Genomic DNA, 16,313 nt, shown 5'->3' on the forward strand with positions numbered 1-16,313 from the left:
AGACATCAGAAGGAAAAGCTCTAAAGAACCCACTTCCTGACAAGAGCTTCCCCAGCTCTCTGTCCGAGGTTGAGTGGTAGCTTGAGTATGGTTCCCCAGAGCCCTTGGGTTGGGAGGCAAGAGGTGGCTGCATTTGAATCCAGGCTGCCCCTTTAAGAGAGGACCAGTCTCCTTTCTCCCTCCACCCCCACACAGGTGTACTTGAGCACCTGCAGGTGCTGGAGCCCAAGTGAAAACAAGGGTCTTTCCTCCATAGGCTCACTAAACGCGTGTAACCCTTTTGTTCTCAGGACCAGCACAGGCTGGCTGGGATGGGGGTGGAGAGGGGGCTCACGTACGCCTGGTCCTGTTGGGGCAGCCTGGGCTCGTGGCCCGGCCTGTCCTGGACATCAATTAGCTGGACGGGACTTTCTGCTTTCCCTCCGGTTGTGCTGTGTGGGATGTGTTCCTAGGCCCAGACTCTAGGCCCGACCTTTGTGAGCACTGCTGCTGAATCCCTGCTGGGTCGGCCCTACATAATAATTAGGTGGAGTAGGCTTTGTAAGGAGCATAAATGATTAGGGAGAAAAAGCACATTGGGGGAAAGAGGATCTAAGTCTGTCTGTGGCCAAGATTTCCCCAAACCGTAAATGTCTGTGATACTTTCACTTGCAAAGCAGTTTGCATCTGTTCTTTTTTGCGCATACCTACTTTGAATCAGAGCAAGAACTTCACAGAGTTATCCCTATCACAAATCTGCACTGGTCCTTCTCATGTACAGTTTTTTTTTTTTTTTAAATGTCGCAGTTATAGACTTTAACCTTTCTTTTAACCTGCAACTTTATCCCTTTCTGAAGTTGCCACGTTAAAAGGCCAACTTAATTCTTGGAAGAATAATTTAATTTTATCGAGTGCTTTCGCTATGTTTAATTTTTAAAAAATGTCATCCTTTCAATCTGTCTTTCTTTGAAAAGTCTGCTTTTGAAAATACATTTTCTGTTGTTTCGTTCTTCTGTTCAATCCCATTGTTGTATTTGATATTGTTCCCCAGATATTGGACGCTGTGGTTGCCTCTCTATATACGTGTATATGCGTATAAATTTATATTTATGTATTTTTTTGATAACAGGGACTCAGTTTACATTTCTATCAAGTAGGGAGGAGCAAGGATAACTATTTCTGTTTTAGGGACAGGAACACTAAAGCCCAGAGAGGTTAAATTAGTTGTGCAAGATCATGCAGCGAATCAGGGAGGAAGTGGGATCAAAGTGCTAGATGCTTGACCTCCCCACCTGGGGCACTCCTTGGGCGTATATATTTTTTGATTTCTTAGGGTACCGTCCACTCTCATCTCTCAGTTTTCCACCACTTGACATGTTGGTTTGTTTTCAGTTGTTTTTTTTTTTTGCTCTAACGTGCCAGAGACATGGACTTGACATCAAAGGCTGGTTTTAATTGATTCGAGAGCTGTTTTCTCTCTTGCTTCCATTGTGAGCTACTGGCTCTTTTGAGCAATAAATAAATGCAAGTTCATGAAGTCATTGTCCATTATGTTCATGGAGGGTGTTCTCCAGGGACCCGTCAGATAGTATTCTTTGTGGCCGTGTGTTGAATTTTTAGAACCTGTATCCCCAACTGCTGGTCCTTGAGTTGTTAACCATTGATACAGGAACTTACTGATGGACCATATGATTTATTGAGCCGAGGCATTGTTGGCTAGTTATGGAACGTACCATATTTAGATCATGTTGGAGATGAGAGGACATCGGGTTGGGGTTGGGTCAAAGGAAGGGCATAACTCAGAAGAAATGGGGAAAAGGTACCTACAGAGGTAAACCCAAGCCAAAATATGAAGCAATCTCTGCCCCTCCTTTTCTTTTAAAAGTCTTTGAAAAGACCACTAGTGCTTTGGTGGCCAAACCATCCAGGAGTTAGTTATTCATCCTCAGGCAAAAGAGCTTTACAGCTTCAGGTAGAGTTTGGTTCAGAGGGCAAGCACCTGTCAGGAGAAGGAGGGCAAGAACTCATCGGGATGGTTCCTGGTCGTCACCCAACTTTGTTTCATAAGGACTTAGTGGAAATAGATCTTTTGTGAATGATCGTTTACAAGGGGGTTGACAGGAAGGGCGTGATGCTTCCTAGACTCTGGGGTCACCCCCTGTACCACCAGCGGTGGGCACCTTTGCAGTGGCAGGAGGGGAAGAAAGATTTGTGAACAGATGGGTCATTTCTGGATTTGGGTGTTCTGTTTTTGCCATCATCGTTTGGCTGTGGGTAGAGACACCTGGGTGGAAGGGAGGGGCCAGTCAAGGCCCCGTTCCTCTGGTTTAGGACCACCTGCCAGATGTGTGCTCTTAGAGCAGAGTCTACCCTGTTGCAAGGGTGACCAACCATGAGAGTTTCATAGGTTAAAATAAATGTGGTGTCCTGCCCACACTGAGATATTTGATTTGACTTTTAGAGTCAAGCTGAAGAGATTAACTTCTCAAAGTAGCAAATGAATCCCCAAAGGACAGGTGGTGTGGGCGTTTTTATTTTGGGGAACGTGTTGATCCAACAGTCTGGGAGTCACTCATGTTGATTAGTCCCAGATAGGGTTTAATAGAGAGAAGCAGCTGGGGTAGGCTTTCAGATCCTTACACCTTCCTGCAGAGGACGAGTGCTTCAGCTGTACGAGCCCGTAAATGTTTATTGAGCACTTGTCCCAAACACCATACCTGCCGCCAAGAAAAGAGGTGTCAGAAAGATGCAGCCTGTGTGCGCAAGGAGCTAACAACTGGCGTCATTCGACAGCAAGTCGCCTTTAGGTTGTTGGTATCTGTTGGGGAGATCCCCACCTAGGCTTTGGATTGCACCCCGGCAAAAACACCCCCTCTGCCCTGGAGAGCATATATTCTAGTGATGAGAGAGACGGGCACAGGGCAGACACACCCTCAGGCTGGTCTCCGTAGGCAGACCCCAAGAGAAGGCTCCCGGGGAGCGCGACTGGCCCGTGCTGACCTCCGTCTGCATGGAATTCAGCTCTCACATGTTAGCCTCATGCTGGGGCACCGATGACCGGGTGAGATCTTGCTGTTGAAATGAAAAAGAAAAACTGAAGTGCAGTCTTGCACCCTGTTCACCAGCAGTGAGTCCATGGCCATGGCCTAGAAAATGAGAAGACACCCGACAGGCTGTCCAACGGAAAGTATGATTGCCGGGAGGCTCTTACTAGGATTTTTGTCCGAGCCTCTTTCCATGTATTGAACTTGTTCACTTCTTAGACTCAGAGTAAGGAAACAATAACAACCGCAACAGCAGGGCAGCAGGGGATTTTAAATAACCGACCCTCATCAGGATAGATGGCGGGCCTTCTAGTTCCTGGATGAGGAGAGGGGACCTAAAGCATCACCCAGATGAGTAGGAATTTACTTGAAGCTTTGCCTTAAAAAAAAAAAAATGAGACTAGGGCGCCTGGGTGGCTCAGTGGTTGAGCATCTGCCTTCAGCCCAGGGTGTGATCCTGGAGACCTGGGATCGAGTCCCACCTTGGGCTCCCCGCAGGGAGCCTGCTTCTCCCTCTGCCTGTGTCTCTGCCTCTCTCTCTGTGTCTCTCATGAAAAAATAAATAAAATCTTTAAAAATAAATGAGACTGACACCTTAGATTTGAAGTGCCTTGCGGGTCCCCACCTGATACTCCTGCTTCTAAGGTTTCGTCACGTTCTTCAAATCAGAACTGCCAGTGTTGTACTAAGAACTTTCCTCTTACCCAGAAGCTGAGGAGAACAAAGCAGTCAGAGGAAATCCCCCTGCTGCAGCCAGCGAGGAGCTGGAGGCCCAGCCAGAGTGTGTGTGTGTGTGTGTGTGTGTGTGTGTGTGTGGTGCCCTCCCTCCTGCACTTCTGGGGAGAGAGACTCCCTTCTAACAGGGACCCCTCTGTTGTTGTGGCTGAGAGTCTCTACTTGAGAAGCATAGTTTCCCAGTGATGCCACCGGATTCCTGATGTGTGACACCCCGGGGCAGCATGGTGAAGGACGCCGTTGACTGCCTTGGGGCCCCCAGACAGGCACACCATTGTGAGTCACACTGAGTATGTGAACTCCCCCTTCCCATGACTGGCACTATTCTTAGTACTATTCTCTGCTCCCTGGGACAGAGGTCACTGGGAGCACCGTCCAGTTGGGTGGGTGGGTGGGGCTGGGTACAGGGAGAAGGAGGAAGAGGCTTTAGGGTTTTAGGATATGGTGAAGCAAGGGCAAGAGATGCAGCCCCGGGGATTTGGGCAGAGCTACCCGAGGCAATCCAGAAATGTCCTCTAGGAGAGTCTGTGACTGGAAGCACCAGCCTCATTCCCGTGGTTCAGCAAGTCTGGGCCTTAAGAAGTGCCCATGGCCCAGATACGGGTCGCCAGTGTGCGTTCAGTCCTGGGGCTGCCTCCCAGCTGTGTGCTTCCATCAGGTGGCCCTCGTATCCCTGCCCAGACCTGAAGTGAACGTGACACCTGGTTGTGGAAGCAAGTGTAAGATTGACTGTCCACGAGTCCGTCCAGGGGATGGACCTACCCCGGACCCAGAATGCGCGCCCTGACCCGGCGTTTGCAACCGCAACAATAATTTGCGTCCTTCCTATTTATGGCTCCCCATACCCCAAAGGGCAGTCTGCAAAAGGGAGGACCCCTGGGTGGCTCAGTGGTGGAGCGTCTGCCTTCTGCTCAGGGCGTGACCCTGGGGTCCCGGGATCGAGTCCTGCATCGGGCTCCTTGCAGGGAGCCTGCTTCTCCTTCTGCCTGTGTCTCTGCCTCTCTCTGTGTATCTCTCATGGATAAATAAATAAAATCTTTAAAACAAAAAGAGTCCTCAAGAAAGAGGAATCTTTGGGGGTGGATCTCAAGGGCTCCTTTCATTTGGTGCCACACGCAAGCCTTCTGAAGGCTGAACAGCCACGTTAGGAGACCCATGGCAGGAGCCCTGCGTGTGCCTGTCAGCAGGGGTGGGTTCACAGGATCTGTCTTCCAGAATCGGGGGAAGGAGACTTGAGCTGACATCACCATGTTTTGCCTTTGCTTGTTGTGAAGCTGACCAGAGACATTTCTCCCCATTAAAGTCCGTATGCTTTTGTTAGGCATCTGGTTTTCCTATTTAGGCTCCCTCTTGCCTGTCGTGTGAATAGGAAAAAAAGAAGTTTGAGAGCACCTCACCCACGATCTGGGCTCCTAGTTCCCAAGTTTCACAGTTTTATGTTCCTTATGAACAGAGGAAGATTCACCATGGGGAAAACAAACAAACAAACCCACAGACGACAAGAATTCACCCTGCCGCCGCCGCCCCACCACCCGGCCCCACAGGCAGACACGGGTCACACACAGGCCTGCGACGTGTCCGTTCGGGCCGTGGCACCGGGCAGGAGAAACAGCAAAGGTAGTCCTGTCCGACGTCCCTGCCTCTGGGAGCTGCTGCCAGCGACGGGACTTAAACTCCCCGCTTTGCACTTTCTGGCTGCCCCGTCTCAAGGGCCAGGGACTGGGAGGCGTTCTTGGGCCTTTCTCTTGGGGGCCTGGAATGTGGCTGCTGCTCCCCTCCAATGACCAGGATGTGCCTGGGCGGAAGGACCCCGATCTGTCCTTCCTTCCTCTCCCGCAGTTTGGTGTGACTAGCCCTCCGCTCTCCAAAGGGATGTGAAGATGAATAGTGGGAAAGAGGTTTGAAGGTAGATAGTGGGAGGGAGAAGAGTGAAGTTACAGCCTAACAGCCACGAGGAGGGGACTGACCCGTTGGGCTGGAAAGGTCACCTGTGGAGATGAACCACAAGGTCACCAGGGTTGGATGGTCAGGAGAACCGTTGGCCATGCAGTGTCCCGAGTCTGCTGTGACAAGTGAAAAAGAGATGCTTTTTTTTTTTTTTTAAAGCAAACAAACAAACAAACAAAAAAACAACTTGGTCCTTTTACCCATTGGCTCCCCTCAGCCAGCCAGGCTGTTGGGAGGCCAGCTTCCAGGACAAAGCAGAGTGAAGATGAAGGGCTTGGGGGTCAGACTGCCTGGGCTCCACTCAATGGCCATTTTACTTCTTAGTGGCCTTGGACGAGGGCAGTGGACACAAGGGACACAGTACCTCAGTTTTATCTGTTGTAAAAATGGTGAAAGCAGGGCAGCCACAGTGGCGCAGTGGTTTAGTGCCGCCTACAGCCCGGGGTGTGATCCTAGAGGCCCAGGTTCGAGTCCCACGTTGGGCTCCCTGCATGGAGCTTGCTTCTGTCTCTGCCTCTCTCTCTCTCTCCCTTTCTCTCTCTCTCTGTGTGTGTCTCTATGAATAAATAAAATATTTTAATAAAAAAAATCATAAAAGCAAATTTGATAATCCCAGTATCTACTCCCTGGAGTTATCTTTAAGAATAAGTGGGATGAATATAAAGCATCACACGCAGTGTCTGGTGCATAGTAAGTACACAACTCCCAACTTTTGTTTGCTTTTTTCTTTGTCTGGGGCCTTTTTTTTTTTTTTTTTTAAAGATTTTATGTATTTATTCATGAGAGACACAGATTGAGAGAGAGAGAGAGAGAGAGAAACAGATTCTCTGCAGGGAGCCAGATGCTGGATTCAATCCCAGCACCCTGGGATCATACCCTGAGCCAAAGGTAGATGCTCAACCACGGAGCCACCAGGTGTCCCTGTCCGGGGTCTTAAAGCAACTGCCCTCTCTGTCTTAGGTCTCCAGTCTGTGGCCTTGGCCCAGGAGAGGACTGCAGACTCCAGGGCCCATTCCCATAGTTTCAGAGTAGTTGACTTTTCTTTGTCATATCTCTCTTGAGAATAATACTAAGACAGCGATGGCCTCTGGGGTAGAGTCATTTTGCGCCGCCTCAGGAAATCTGGTCTTTGGCAAGGGTTGTTACAACTCCTTTTTTCTGAGTTTCTTTGCTACCTGAAATTCCATAGCATTTCTTAGTAGAGACGTGTACTTAGCCTGCCCATCCAGGATGGCTTCTCAACGGATTCCTCACATAGGGTCACGTTTCATCCAGTGAGCCGAGCTGGGCAGTAGTGGCTGGCAACGTTATCTCAACTCCCAACAAATCTGCAAATGTGCCTGAGTTGTATGCGAAATGGTGTTTTAACAGGGGGTGAAACGGAAGAGGGTAGGGCTTTCCCGGTGAACGGTCTGGGCTGTTTCTTTGAATGTTATTTTGTAGGATCCACTGAATCATTTTTTTAAAAGATTTATTTATAAATTTATTTTTTATTGGTGTTCGATTTGCCAACATATAGAATAACACCCAGTGCTCCTCCCATCAAGTGCCCACCTCACCCCTGAATCATTTTATTCTAGAGTATGCATAAGGTATTTCTTACAGGATGGTTTTAAGGTGCTCAAGGTGCATTCCTAGCAAATAAGGTAGAGCTATTTCATCTTCCATATTTAGCTTGGACTGTGGGGAGGAGGATACGGAGAATCTCCTCCAGCAGACAGTCGCATATCCACGTCGGTGCCTATGGCCCGGGGGCTTGGATCCTGAAGGCCTGGGCACTAGACCCAGCACCACCACTTTCTCACTGTGCCCTGGTGCAAAATCACATCGCTTTTTTCTTTTCCTGCTTTAATAGAATGGAAAGAGTAAGATCAGTTGTGCTTTGTCTATAGAGAGGTCCAGGGTGTGGATTTTAGGAGTCAGCAAAATGATGCATGTGAACGTACCTTGTAGAAGTATAAGCTCTAATAAGAGATCACCCCTCTAGATTGTAAAGAACATTTCTGTTTTTAGATTTATTTATTTATTTATTTATTTATTTATTTATTTATTTGTGTGTGTGTGTGTGTGTGTGTGTGTGTGTGTGTTTAGATTTAAAAAAGCTGGTCTCCCATTGAATCACACTTTACTCTGGATGGGACAAATCTGAAGCTCAGGTTAAAGCTTAGAGCTTTAGAAAGTCAAGTTTTCCTGTACGAGTTAGAGTGTGCCTGGCTTCCTACGTCTGCATGGACTGGCTCTTTCCCAACCCTGCTCTGTCCAGATGGCTTCCGAGATGGTGTAGACATCTCACAAGCACCGCGGACTGTTGAACCCATCTTTGTTTCTCTGGCTATACCCATAAACTAGATAGGGATCACTGGCAGCATTGTCATATCTGAACAGGAAGTTATCTTAAAAGGAAATTTGTTAGCATAAATCCTTTAGCATAAGATAAATTGACGATCAGAGTATGTCTGGCTTTCCAGAACTAAGATCTTGGCAGTGTTGATGTCTAAGACAGGAGAATTGTGTGTGTGTGTACATAAGTTAGAATATACTGAACCCATAAATGATGTGTGAGACAGTCCTCACCTGACCTCTGAGGATTTCGTGGAGGGGCAGGTGAATCCCTTACAGAGTGATAGTGTTCTCCTTTCTTAGTTTGGGTGCCTGCCTGTGAGTGGCCTGGTGGGGAACGGGATGCTGGTGGAGAGTATTATGACCTTATGACCGAAAGAATATCTAACTTCTGTGTCCTTGTTCGATGACCCCAGCGTAGGGATCCATGTCACTGACGAAGAGGGGCCAGAGGCTCTCTAAGACAGAAAAGTACTTCTGGGGTTGGACTTCAGATGGGAACTGGCAAAGATCTTCCTTAGTTACTATCTTTATTCCTAGTTAAGGCAAAAATAATGAGTCAGTGCTTGAAGGCACAAAAGATTGTGCTGCCTTAGGATGTCCCAGAGGATTGATCTAGTAATAATTTTCTTTCTAGGGTTTGCATAGCAGCAGACATGGACTGACCTTGGAGTCAGTCAAAATAATATTGATAAGACAAGGGTATATTGTAAGGTTTTGTTTTTTTTTTCCCCAGTAGGAAGTTTTCCACCTTGCAGTCCTTTTGAACTCATAGCACCTCCTCCAACATTTGTGCTATGTGCTGCCTTCATTCTCTCGGGGCTGGATGGACTGGAGGGGAGGCAGGAGGAGTGCTATATAATGGGATTAATTGCTGGCAGTGCTGAGCATCTGGTGTAATGATTCACAATGGCTTGTGTTTCCAGGCAGTGGACCAATCCAGCTGTGGCAGTTTCTTCTGGAATTACTCACTGATAAATCCTGTCAGTCTTTTATCAGCTGGACAGGAGATGGCTGGGAGTTCAAGCTTTCTGACCCAGATGAGGTAAGAGAGGAGTGGCTTGAGAGCCCTGTGTTGGAGGAGGATGAGAGTGAACTCTGGAAAGTGGTGATGTGGGCCTGGATGACATTTTCTGGGATTCCAGCCCCACCTCTGCCCCTTGGTCCTTGTATGACCTCGAGCCAGTGACAAAGCCTGCCTGAGACTTGAGTTGCATCCTTTGGACAACAGAGAAAATATCTACCCTGCCCATTTGTTTCCCAGGATTCGTGGAAACGATACATAAGAAATGCCTGGCACATGGCGAGCCTTCATAAATACGGGTTGCCTTTTCTGACTTGGCACTTGTCCTGGTCCCATGGCCCTGTGAATCTAGAAGGGGGTCGGACAATTCAAGAGGTCTTGGAAGACCAGGACAATCTGTTCATTAATTCATGATTTTATTCAACAAATGCATGTGGAGCGGTTGCTCTGTGCCCTGCCCCATTCTGAGCACAACAGATTTGAAAACACCGACCAAGAGAGACAACATCTCTGGTCTGGCTGGCTAGAAGATAGGGTCCTCTATCTATGTAGAAAAAATTCTTCCCTTTGATGAAACACAGGCATGACTGCAGCTTAGCCCTGCCCCACTGCCTCACGTTAAATTTCACGCTTGCAGAGCGAAGGTATCCTACCAACAACATGAGGAAAAAGGAGAGTCTATAGTGTTGCTTGCCTTTTATCCCCCCATTATCAGGCACCTTAACTCTATTATATAGAAACACAGGGTCAATATATTTTCATTACTTTGAGCAATCTTGCCCAGCTCTTGAAAACTGGAATTCAAAATAAGTGAGTGAGAAAAAGATCTTCCATCCACTTGAATCTCAAGCCATCTTACCTGAACAACGTCATGGGTCAGGATGACGGGATATGGGGGCAAATAAACATATGTACTTGGATTATCCCATAGGTATTTACCCTCTTTTTCATTTTTTATTTTTAAATTTCAGGTGGCCAGGAGATGGGGAAAAAGGAAAAACAAACCTAAGATGAATTATGAGAAACTGAGCCGTGGCCTACGCTACTATTATGACAAAAACATCATCCACAAGACAGCGGGTAAACGCTATGTGTACCGCTTTGTGTGTGACCTGCAGAGCCTCCTGGGCTACACGCCCGAGGAACTCCACGCCATGCTGGACGTCAAGCCCGATGCCGATGAGTGATGGACACCACAGGGCTCGGGGAAATTCTGCTGAGACATTTCGAAGAACAACCATTTCGGTCGGACTCTTAATTTTTAATTGTTATTCTATTTTTAATTTTCCAGAACTCATTTTTTTTTACATTCAGGGGTGGGAGCTAAATGAGCTGCAGCTATAATCAATTGTGCGCAGTTGGAAAAAAAGAGAGCCAGGACTTGTGGGGTGGGTGGGACAAGAAATTCTTGAGCAAATTTTCAGGAGAGAGAGAGAAGGGTCTTCTTAGAAGCTTGAAGGATCTGGCTTAAGGGAGGAGGAGATGAACGTGTACCATTATTTCTAAAAATCATCCATGAAAAAAAAATGTGTCTTGAGTTATGGATCTATTAGCAAAAGAAATTGAGACATCAGGAGTCATGAGACCCATGAAAGGCAATTACCTTGCTTTTGTTTTAAGGTCTGGGAGGGAAAAAAAAAAAGAGGGAGGTGGGATAAAACATTTGTGTGGGGGATGCACTAAAAAACAAGGACTATTTACTTTTGACTCGACTTTTGAAACAAAGATGGACTTCAATGGAGAGGGGCCCAAACTGTTTTTGTGTTAAAATCTATTTTATTAAATTTTGTGCCAGTATTTTTTTTTTTTTCTTAAAAATCGTCTTAAGCTCTAAGGTGGTCTCAGTATCGCGGTATCATGCAAGTTTGTTTTTATTTGCCGGCTGAGAATTCTGTCAAAGTGCAAGGAAACTGTTTATATAGACCCCACTGGAAATGCAAAGTGCTGTCACTGAGATCGGGGATCCCAAATTCATGTGACTTCTATATGAAGGGAAAAAAATATATCACGCTGACTTGGGCACAAAGGACCTGTGCATGTGAATTTCATCTGGGTTTTAAAAAAGGATCACACCCCTCTACTTACCTGTCATTAGCGGATTCTCGGGGTTTGGACTTAACATTGAACTAAGAAGCATTAAGTCTTTGAACTGAATGTATTTTGCAGCCCTGGTTTTGGATCACGGTCACTGTAGGAGCACTGTTGAAGTCATAGAAAGGAGATTGAAAGAGGAAGAATGACTTGTTTCTTTGTTGGTTCTATACCTGCAACATTTATGACTTGGAATAAACGCTGTGTGCATGGGCATTACCCCTCAGGTCTTAGGAAGTAAGTCCTGAATGCATGTCATCCCAGACCAACACTCTATACTTTCTCCTTTTCCCAGCATCCCACGTTTATTGCTTCCCCCCTCACCCCCACTACCCTGTTACCCAGTAGAAAGAAATGTACAGCTTTCCGACCCGTGAGTGAAAGAGCAATGCGGTCATGGCATGAGTTGACAGGTGTCTGACAAAGCCATTCAGACATCCTGGGTTTTAGGGACAGTGGAAATTAAGGTTGCATAGAAGTATAATGTGGCTTGGCTGTCTTTGGGAAGAGAAGGGCACGGCTTTCCTTTGAAGAGTTGAAGCTAGCGGAGTCAGGTGTCAGGTGAGGCTGTGTATGCAGACACCGTGAGGGCCTGTGCTTGGATCTGTTTTCCTGGCACAGGGTAAGTGAGGGTGAATGATTGCAGAAGAGGCGAACGACATGAGGACAAAGGAAACATAAGAAAAGGAGCTTGAGTGAAGAAAATGAGGTGGTCCGTGAGATCCGAATAGATTTCTAGTTCCTCCCGAAGTTCAACGACAAGCTGAAAGGACCGGGGCAGCGTTGAAGGGTGGTCTGCAAATGTTTGGATTTATTCCCCGGGCGGGAAGGGTGGGAACCAACGTGTGACCAGTGAGAAAAAGTGCCTAATACACTCAAGCCCCCCTGCCCCAAATAGATGCCTGATTAAAAAGGTTGCTGACAGAGGGACAGCTCTCGCGGACTTCAGTGGGAGAGGGGAAGAGACATTGAAGGTGGGCTCCGGCTGAGAGACTGCAAGTACTACCTACCTGCTAGCAAATCTTCGAGAAAGTGGATGGTTGACTCGCGGGTCCTCTTGCAGACCCTCACTTATCAGGAACTTAGCTCTGGGGTTCATGAGTCTGCTCACTCTGATACATCGGAGCGTCCACTTGGGAAGCAAAGGCAGACTTGGCTTCCAGATGCAGATGCCTTAATGAAGCTCTCGAAATATTTTAGGAGCTGCTCAGGGAGTGTTAGGCAGAACCGTTGGGCTACATTGTTTCCTCTTAGACTATGTGATCTTTGTTGGGCACTGGCCAAGGCGTGCGTGTGTGCGTGTGTGCGTGTGCATGCGCGTGTGCTTGCAGATGTGCAGAACTGCCGCTAAAATAATAACCTGGGTTTTTCGGTTAAGTCTTTCCACGTTTCAGTAGGGGGCAAGAGTAGAACCAAGGCAGGGCATCGGCCCTTGCTTGCTGTCCGCAACCTGGCATAACATGACTTTTTCTCAGTGCACCAGCCTTTCCTTTGGAATTTATGCTGAGAACTCCCCTGGTGTGAGTGTGTCGAAGTCCTGCAGTAGCTCCGTAGCAGATAAGAGATAAGGAAGTGCCTCCTCATGCTCCTCATCCCGCTTGTTTGCTAAGAGGCCTCCCTCCTCTAGGTCCGCCATTTTCAGTATTTGTAGCTAGTGCGCTAGTGAAGACAGCTTTGTCCATCTGGCCAGATGCTTTTTTTCTCCTTCTGTCCAGAGGCCAGAGACCATCCCAGGAAGAGTGGTGGGTGGTTTATACACTGGAAATGTAGCAGAATTGTTGCATTTATGCTTTTTAAAAACACATGTTAACTTCAGAGGAAGGATGGGCGAATCTGGTTTAGTGATGAAACCCTTGTTTTCCTGGAGAAGCCTTAACCCATGTTGGTTTTGGTGGTCGGGTTCAGGGTCACTTTTGTTTCCCTCTCCATGCAGGGGAGGGACTTCCCTACACAGAGCCCCGGTTTTGTGGCTTTGGGGATTGGAGGTGGCATTCGAAGATCAGATGTGCTTTTCCTCACTTTGGAGACGAACACTCTGGGTTTTAGAGCATTAACCTGCCTAATCTTCATGGTGAAAATCACACCTTCTCTGTTCTAGTCATGCTGTGCATGCTGCTTTCTGTTGGGGTCTATATAAATGTGTTGAACTCATATCTACATTCCAAAGAAGTTTCAAGGAACCATAAATATATGTATACATATACATATATAAAGTATATATATTAAAATGAAATTATCTCTATCAGGAATACTGCCTCAGTTACTGAACTTTTTTTAAGAATACTTTTTTTTTTTAAGCTGAGAAGTATAGGGGTGAAAAAGATGTTATATTGTGTTTGACTATTTTCCAACTTGTATTTTCATATAATTTATATTTTTTAAAAGCTGAACATTTAAAAGCAAGATGAAAAAAAAAAGGAAAAGCAGGTGCTTTTTAAAAATCAGAACTGAGGTAGCTTAGAGATGTAGCGATGTAAGTGTCTATGTGTTTTTTTTTTTAAATGCAAAAAAATTTCTTATGGGGGAGTTTTTTGTTTGTTTATTTTAGTAGCTGATGCTGGCACATCATTTTGCTGGAGAGTTTTTTATATACTGTAGCCTGATTTCATATTGTATTTTAAACTGTGTGAGATTAAAGACAAAGAAATTCATTCATAACAATGTGGGTTTGGCTCGATTCTTTCCTGTCTGGTGCATGTGTGAAAAAGCAGGACAGACCCACCAACCAGAGACGAGCACAGGAGGAAATGCAGTTCAGTCTTGCTGATCTCACTGTGTCAAGACCAGTTCAGATAAAGATTTCCCAATAAACTTATAATGAGAATACAGGGAAGTATAATGCAATGCCCCGATTATTGGCTATGCGGTGTCATCCTTTGTGGAATGTTCCTGGCCTCGTCACACCGCATCTTGTTCATGTCTGAATGAACTAAGAGCCACGTGAAGCAAATTTTTAATGACTCAACAGATAAACATTTGATTTCAACTGAGTAAAGTTCCTGATATTAACACAGAAAGTCGAACATTTTAGTTGATGCTTTGGACGTGAACTGGATTCTGGTTTCTTCTTTCGATACGAATTTTGCTCTGTGAAAACTTGGCCCGATCACATTCATCTCCTTGGCCCTGACTCTTTCATTGAGGCTGAAAATGGGGAATGCTCATATCTGTCAGAACCCCCAGCAGTCCCCGTCATAAATAAAATCATATTTATAAGCGCTTTGGGGAGGAGCGCTTAGGAACACATCCTGCGTGGTATTTTTCTCTTGTTGTTGAAACTGTAGAAGGTGGATGTTTTTAATTAACACCAGCATTTGCAACATGAATCCCGACTCACAGCTGGAAAGGGAATTTTTGCTGAATTGTTCACAAAGAGAGCTCTGTTTTTGGAAAATCTGTTTCTCCCAGCCTGGAGCTTGAGGTTTGCTGAGTGCACGTTGAACATTGACTGTGTGGTCTAGTGGTTACAGAGCTGGACTGGCCACGGCGGGACAGCTCTGACAGGGAGGTGGGTGGCTCTGGATCTTCCATCTCAGCCAAGCTACCACCACTCACGGGGAGACTTGGGAAGATGGCCTGAGGTCCTTATATTTTTTAGTCTTCAGCTGCAAACCCAAGCAAAGACGCAACTCCTGAGCCAACCTGAGGCCACATCTGAGCCATCTCCCCTTGAAAAAACAGTGCACAGAGAATAGGTTTCTGCCTTAGTCAAGAATTTGGTCAGAGAGCTTACCTTCGGTAAGCCAAGCTGCTATTCTCCCCCAAAGGATCTGATTTAATGCTGAATAGGTTAAAAGATACAAGCAAGATATGTTTGAATGAAAAAAAAAATAAGCCTCTACCTCTGTTTCTCCCACTAGGAGCTAGACTTGAGAGGGGAAGTCTCAGTTTGGTGATTTCCCTTAATGATACTGCTGAGACCGCCATATTGAAGCTGTGGTGGTGGCAGCTGGGCCAGAGGCAGTGTCTTCTCGAACGACTGGAGGATTTGGGGGACTAGGGTAAGGTGAAGATAAAAAGAGATGCAGGGAAAAGGGGGAAATCGTTCAGAAGAGGCAGGTCATCAAAAACCTGTAGATTTGACAGGCTTTCAGGGGGTTATGGGGTTAGGTAATTGCCCAAGGCTAATCTGGCTCACCACTGCCATGGCTTTGGAGCAAACTATAATACTCATGCCACACAAACAAACAACAACAGAAACGAAAACGGGAACACCAGAAGTTTCCTGTATAATGAGGTGTAACTATTTTAACCTAAAAAGGAAGAGGCTTGTGATTTGTACTTTGGGTAAAATGAGGCAGGCAATGGACATGAGAACTTACATGTGGGCAGACTGTGGGCTGATTGTGCACCACACAGATGTTCAGTTTGGCCTCCACAGTCGTGGGACTCACCTCTGCAGCTCAAGGAACAGTGTACTACAGTAGGGTCATGGGTGGTCTTTGAATACTGGTGTTCCTCTGTAGTAATGGCCCATGGTCGACACTGAGTGTAAGATGCCCCTCAAATTGAACACGAATCTCCTGATTCTAGGAGGAAGTCAGCCCCACACATTGACACTCCTGCCTGGTCCTTGTAGAATTTGACTTCGTGACCCTTATGGGGATAGCCATCTGTTCACATCCCGTGTTGACTTGGCATGAAGCTCATTTTATTCTAGAACCTACAGTGGAAGGGAGTACAAGAGGTCATCGTGTTCATCGGCACCATCTGACTCCTGAGCCCTTGTTCTTTCCATTATGCCAGGCTGCCGCCAACAGCTCCAAAAGGTCTCCTTTGATGATGTTGGCTAATGGCCCCCTGTCCGTGGGAACCATAGCCCCAATTACTAGGAGGTACACTTCCCAACATCAAACACAGGACGACAGTCTTCTTTCTATAAGGACACCTTTCCACTTCCACAACTCTGCCCCTGCTTTTCCCCAGTGGTGGCTCCGGGAAGGTGGTTGATGATGCAATTTCCATTGTACAGAGGCCTTCTTCTGGCTCAGATACAGATGCTTGACCTGGGTATCCTGCCCTTCCCATTTTATGGGTGAACAGACTCAGCAAGCTGCTGAGTATTCACTGCTCTTTGAGATCCCTCCATGCTCTGAGAATCCTCCCCTAAGAACAACAAATAACAGAAGAGAAAAGCACTTTCCTGGCACTTC

General features: G+C 46.6%; 1 protein-coding gene across 4 annotated transcripts in view; it reads left to right on the forward strand.

Annotated features, from left to right (window-relative positions):
* Positions 1–13,818, forward strand: part of ETS1 (ETS proto-oncogene 1, transcription factor) — a 131,049-nt gene extending 117,231 nt beyond the window's left edge. For all 4 annotated transcript variants that reach the window (XM_041770477.1, XM_041770479.1, XM_041770478.1 and 1 more), the window contains 2 exons: positions 8,972–9,090; positions 10,041–13,818. In XM_041770477.1, the coding sequence (XP_041626411.1) occupies positions 8,972–9,090; positions 10,041–10,256 (335 nt within the window). In that variant the 3' untranslated portion in view covers positions 10,257–13,818. The remainder of the gene's footprint in view (positions 1–8,971; positions 9,091–10,040) is intronic.
* Positions 13,819–16,313: the final 2,495 nt, after the last annotated feature.

Source organism: Vulpes lagopus, chromosome 10 (genome assembly GCF_018345385.1).
Source record: "Vulpes lagopus strain Blue_001 chromosome 10, ASM1834538v1, whole genome shotgun sequence".
In the NCBI taxonomy this organism is placed as follows: Eukaryota; Metazoa; Chordata; class Mammalia; order Carnivora; family Canidae; genus Vulpes; species Vulpes lagopus.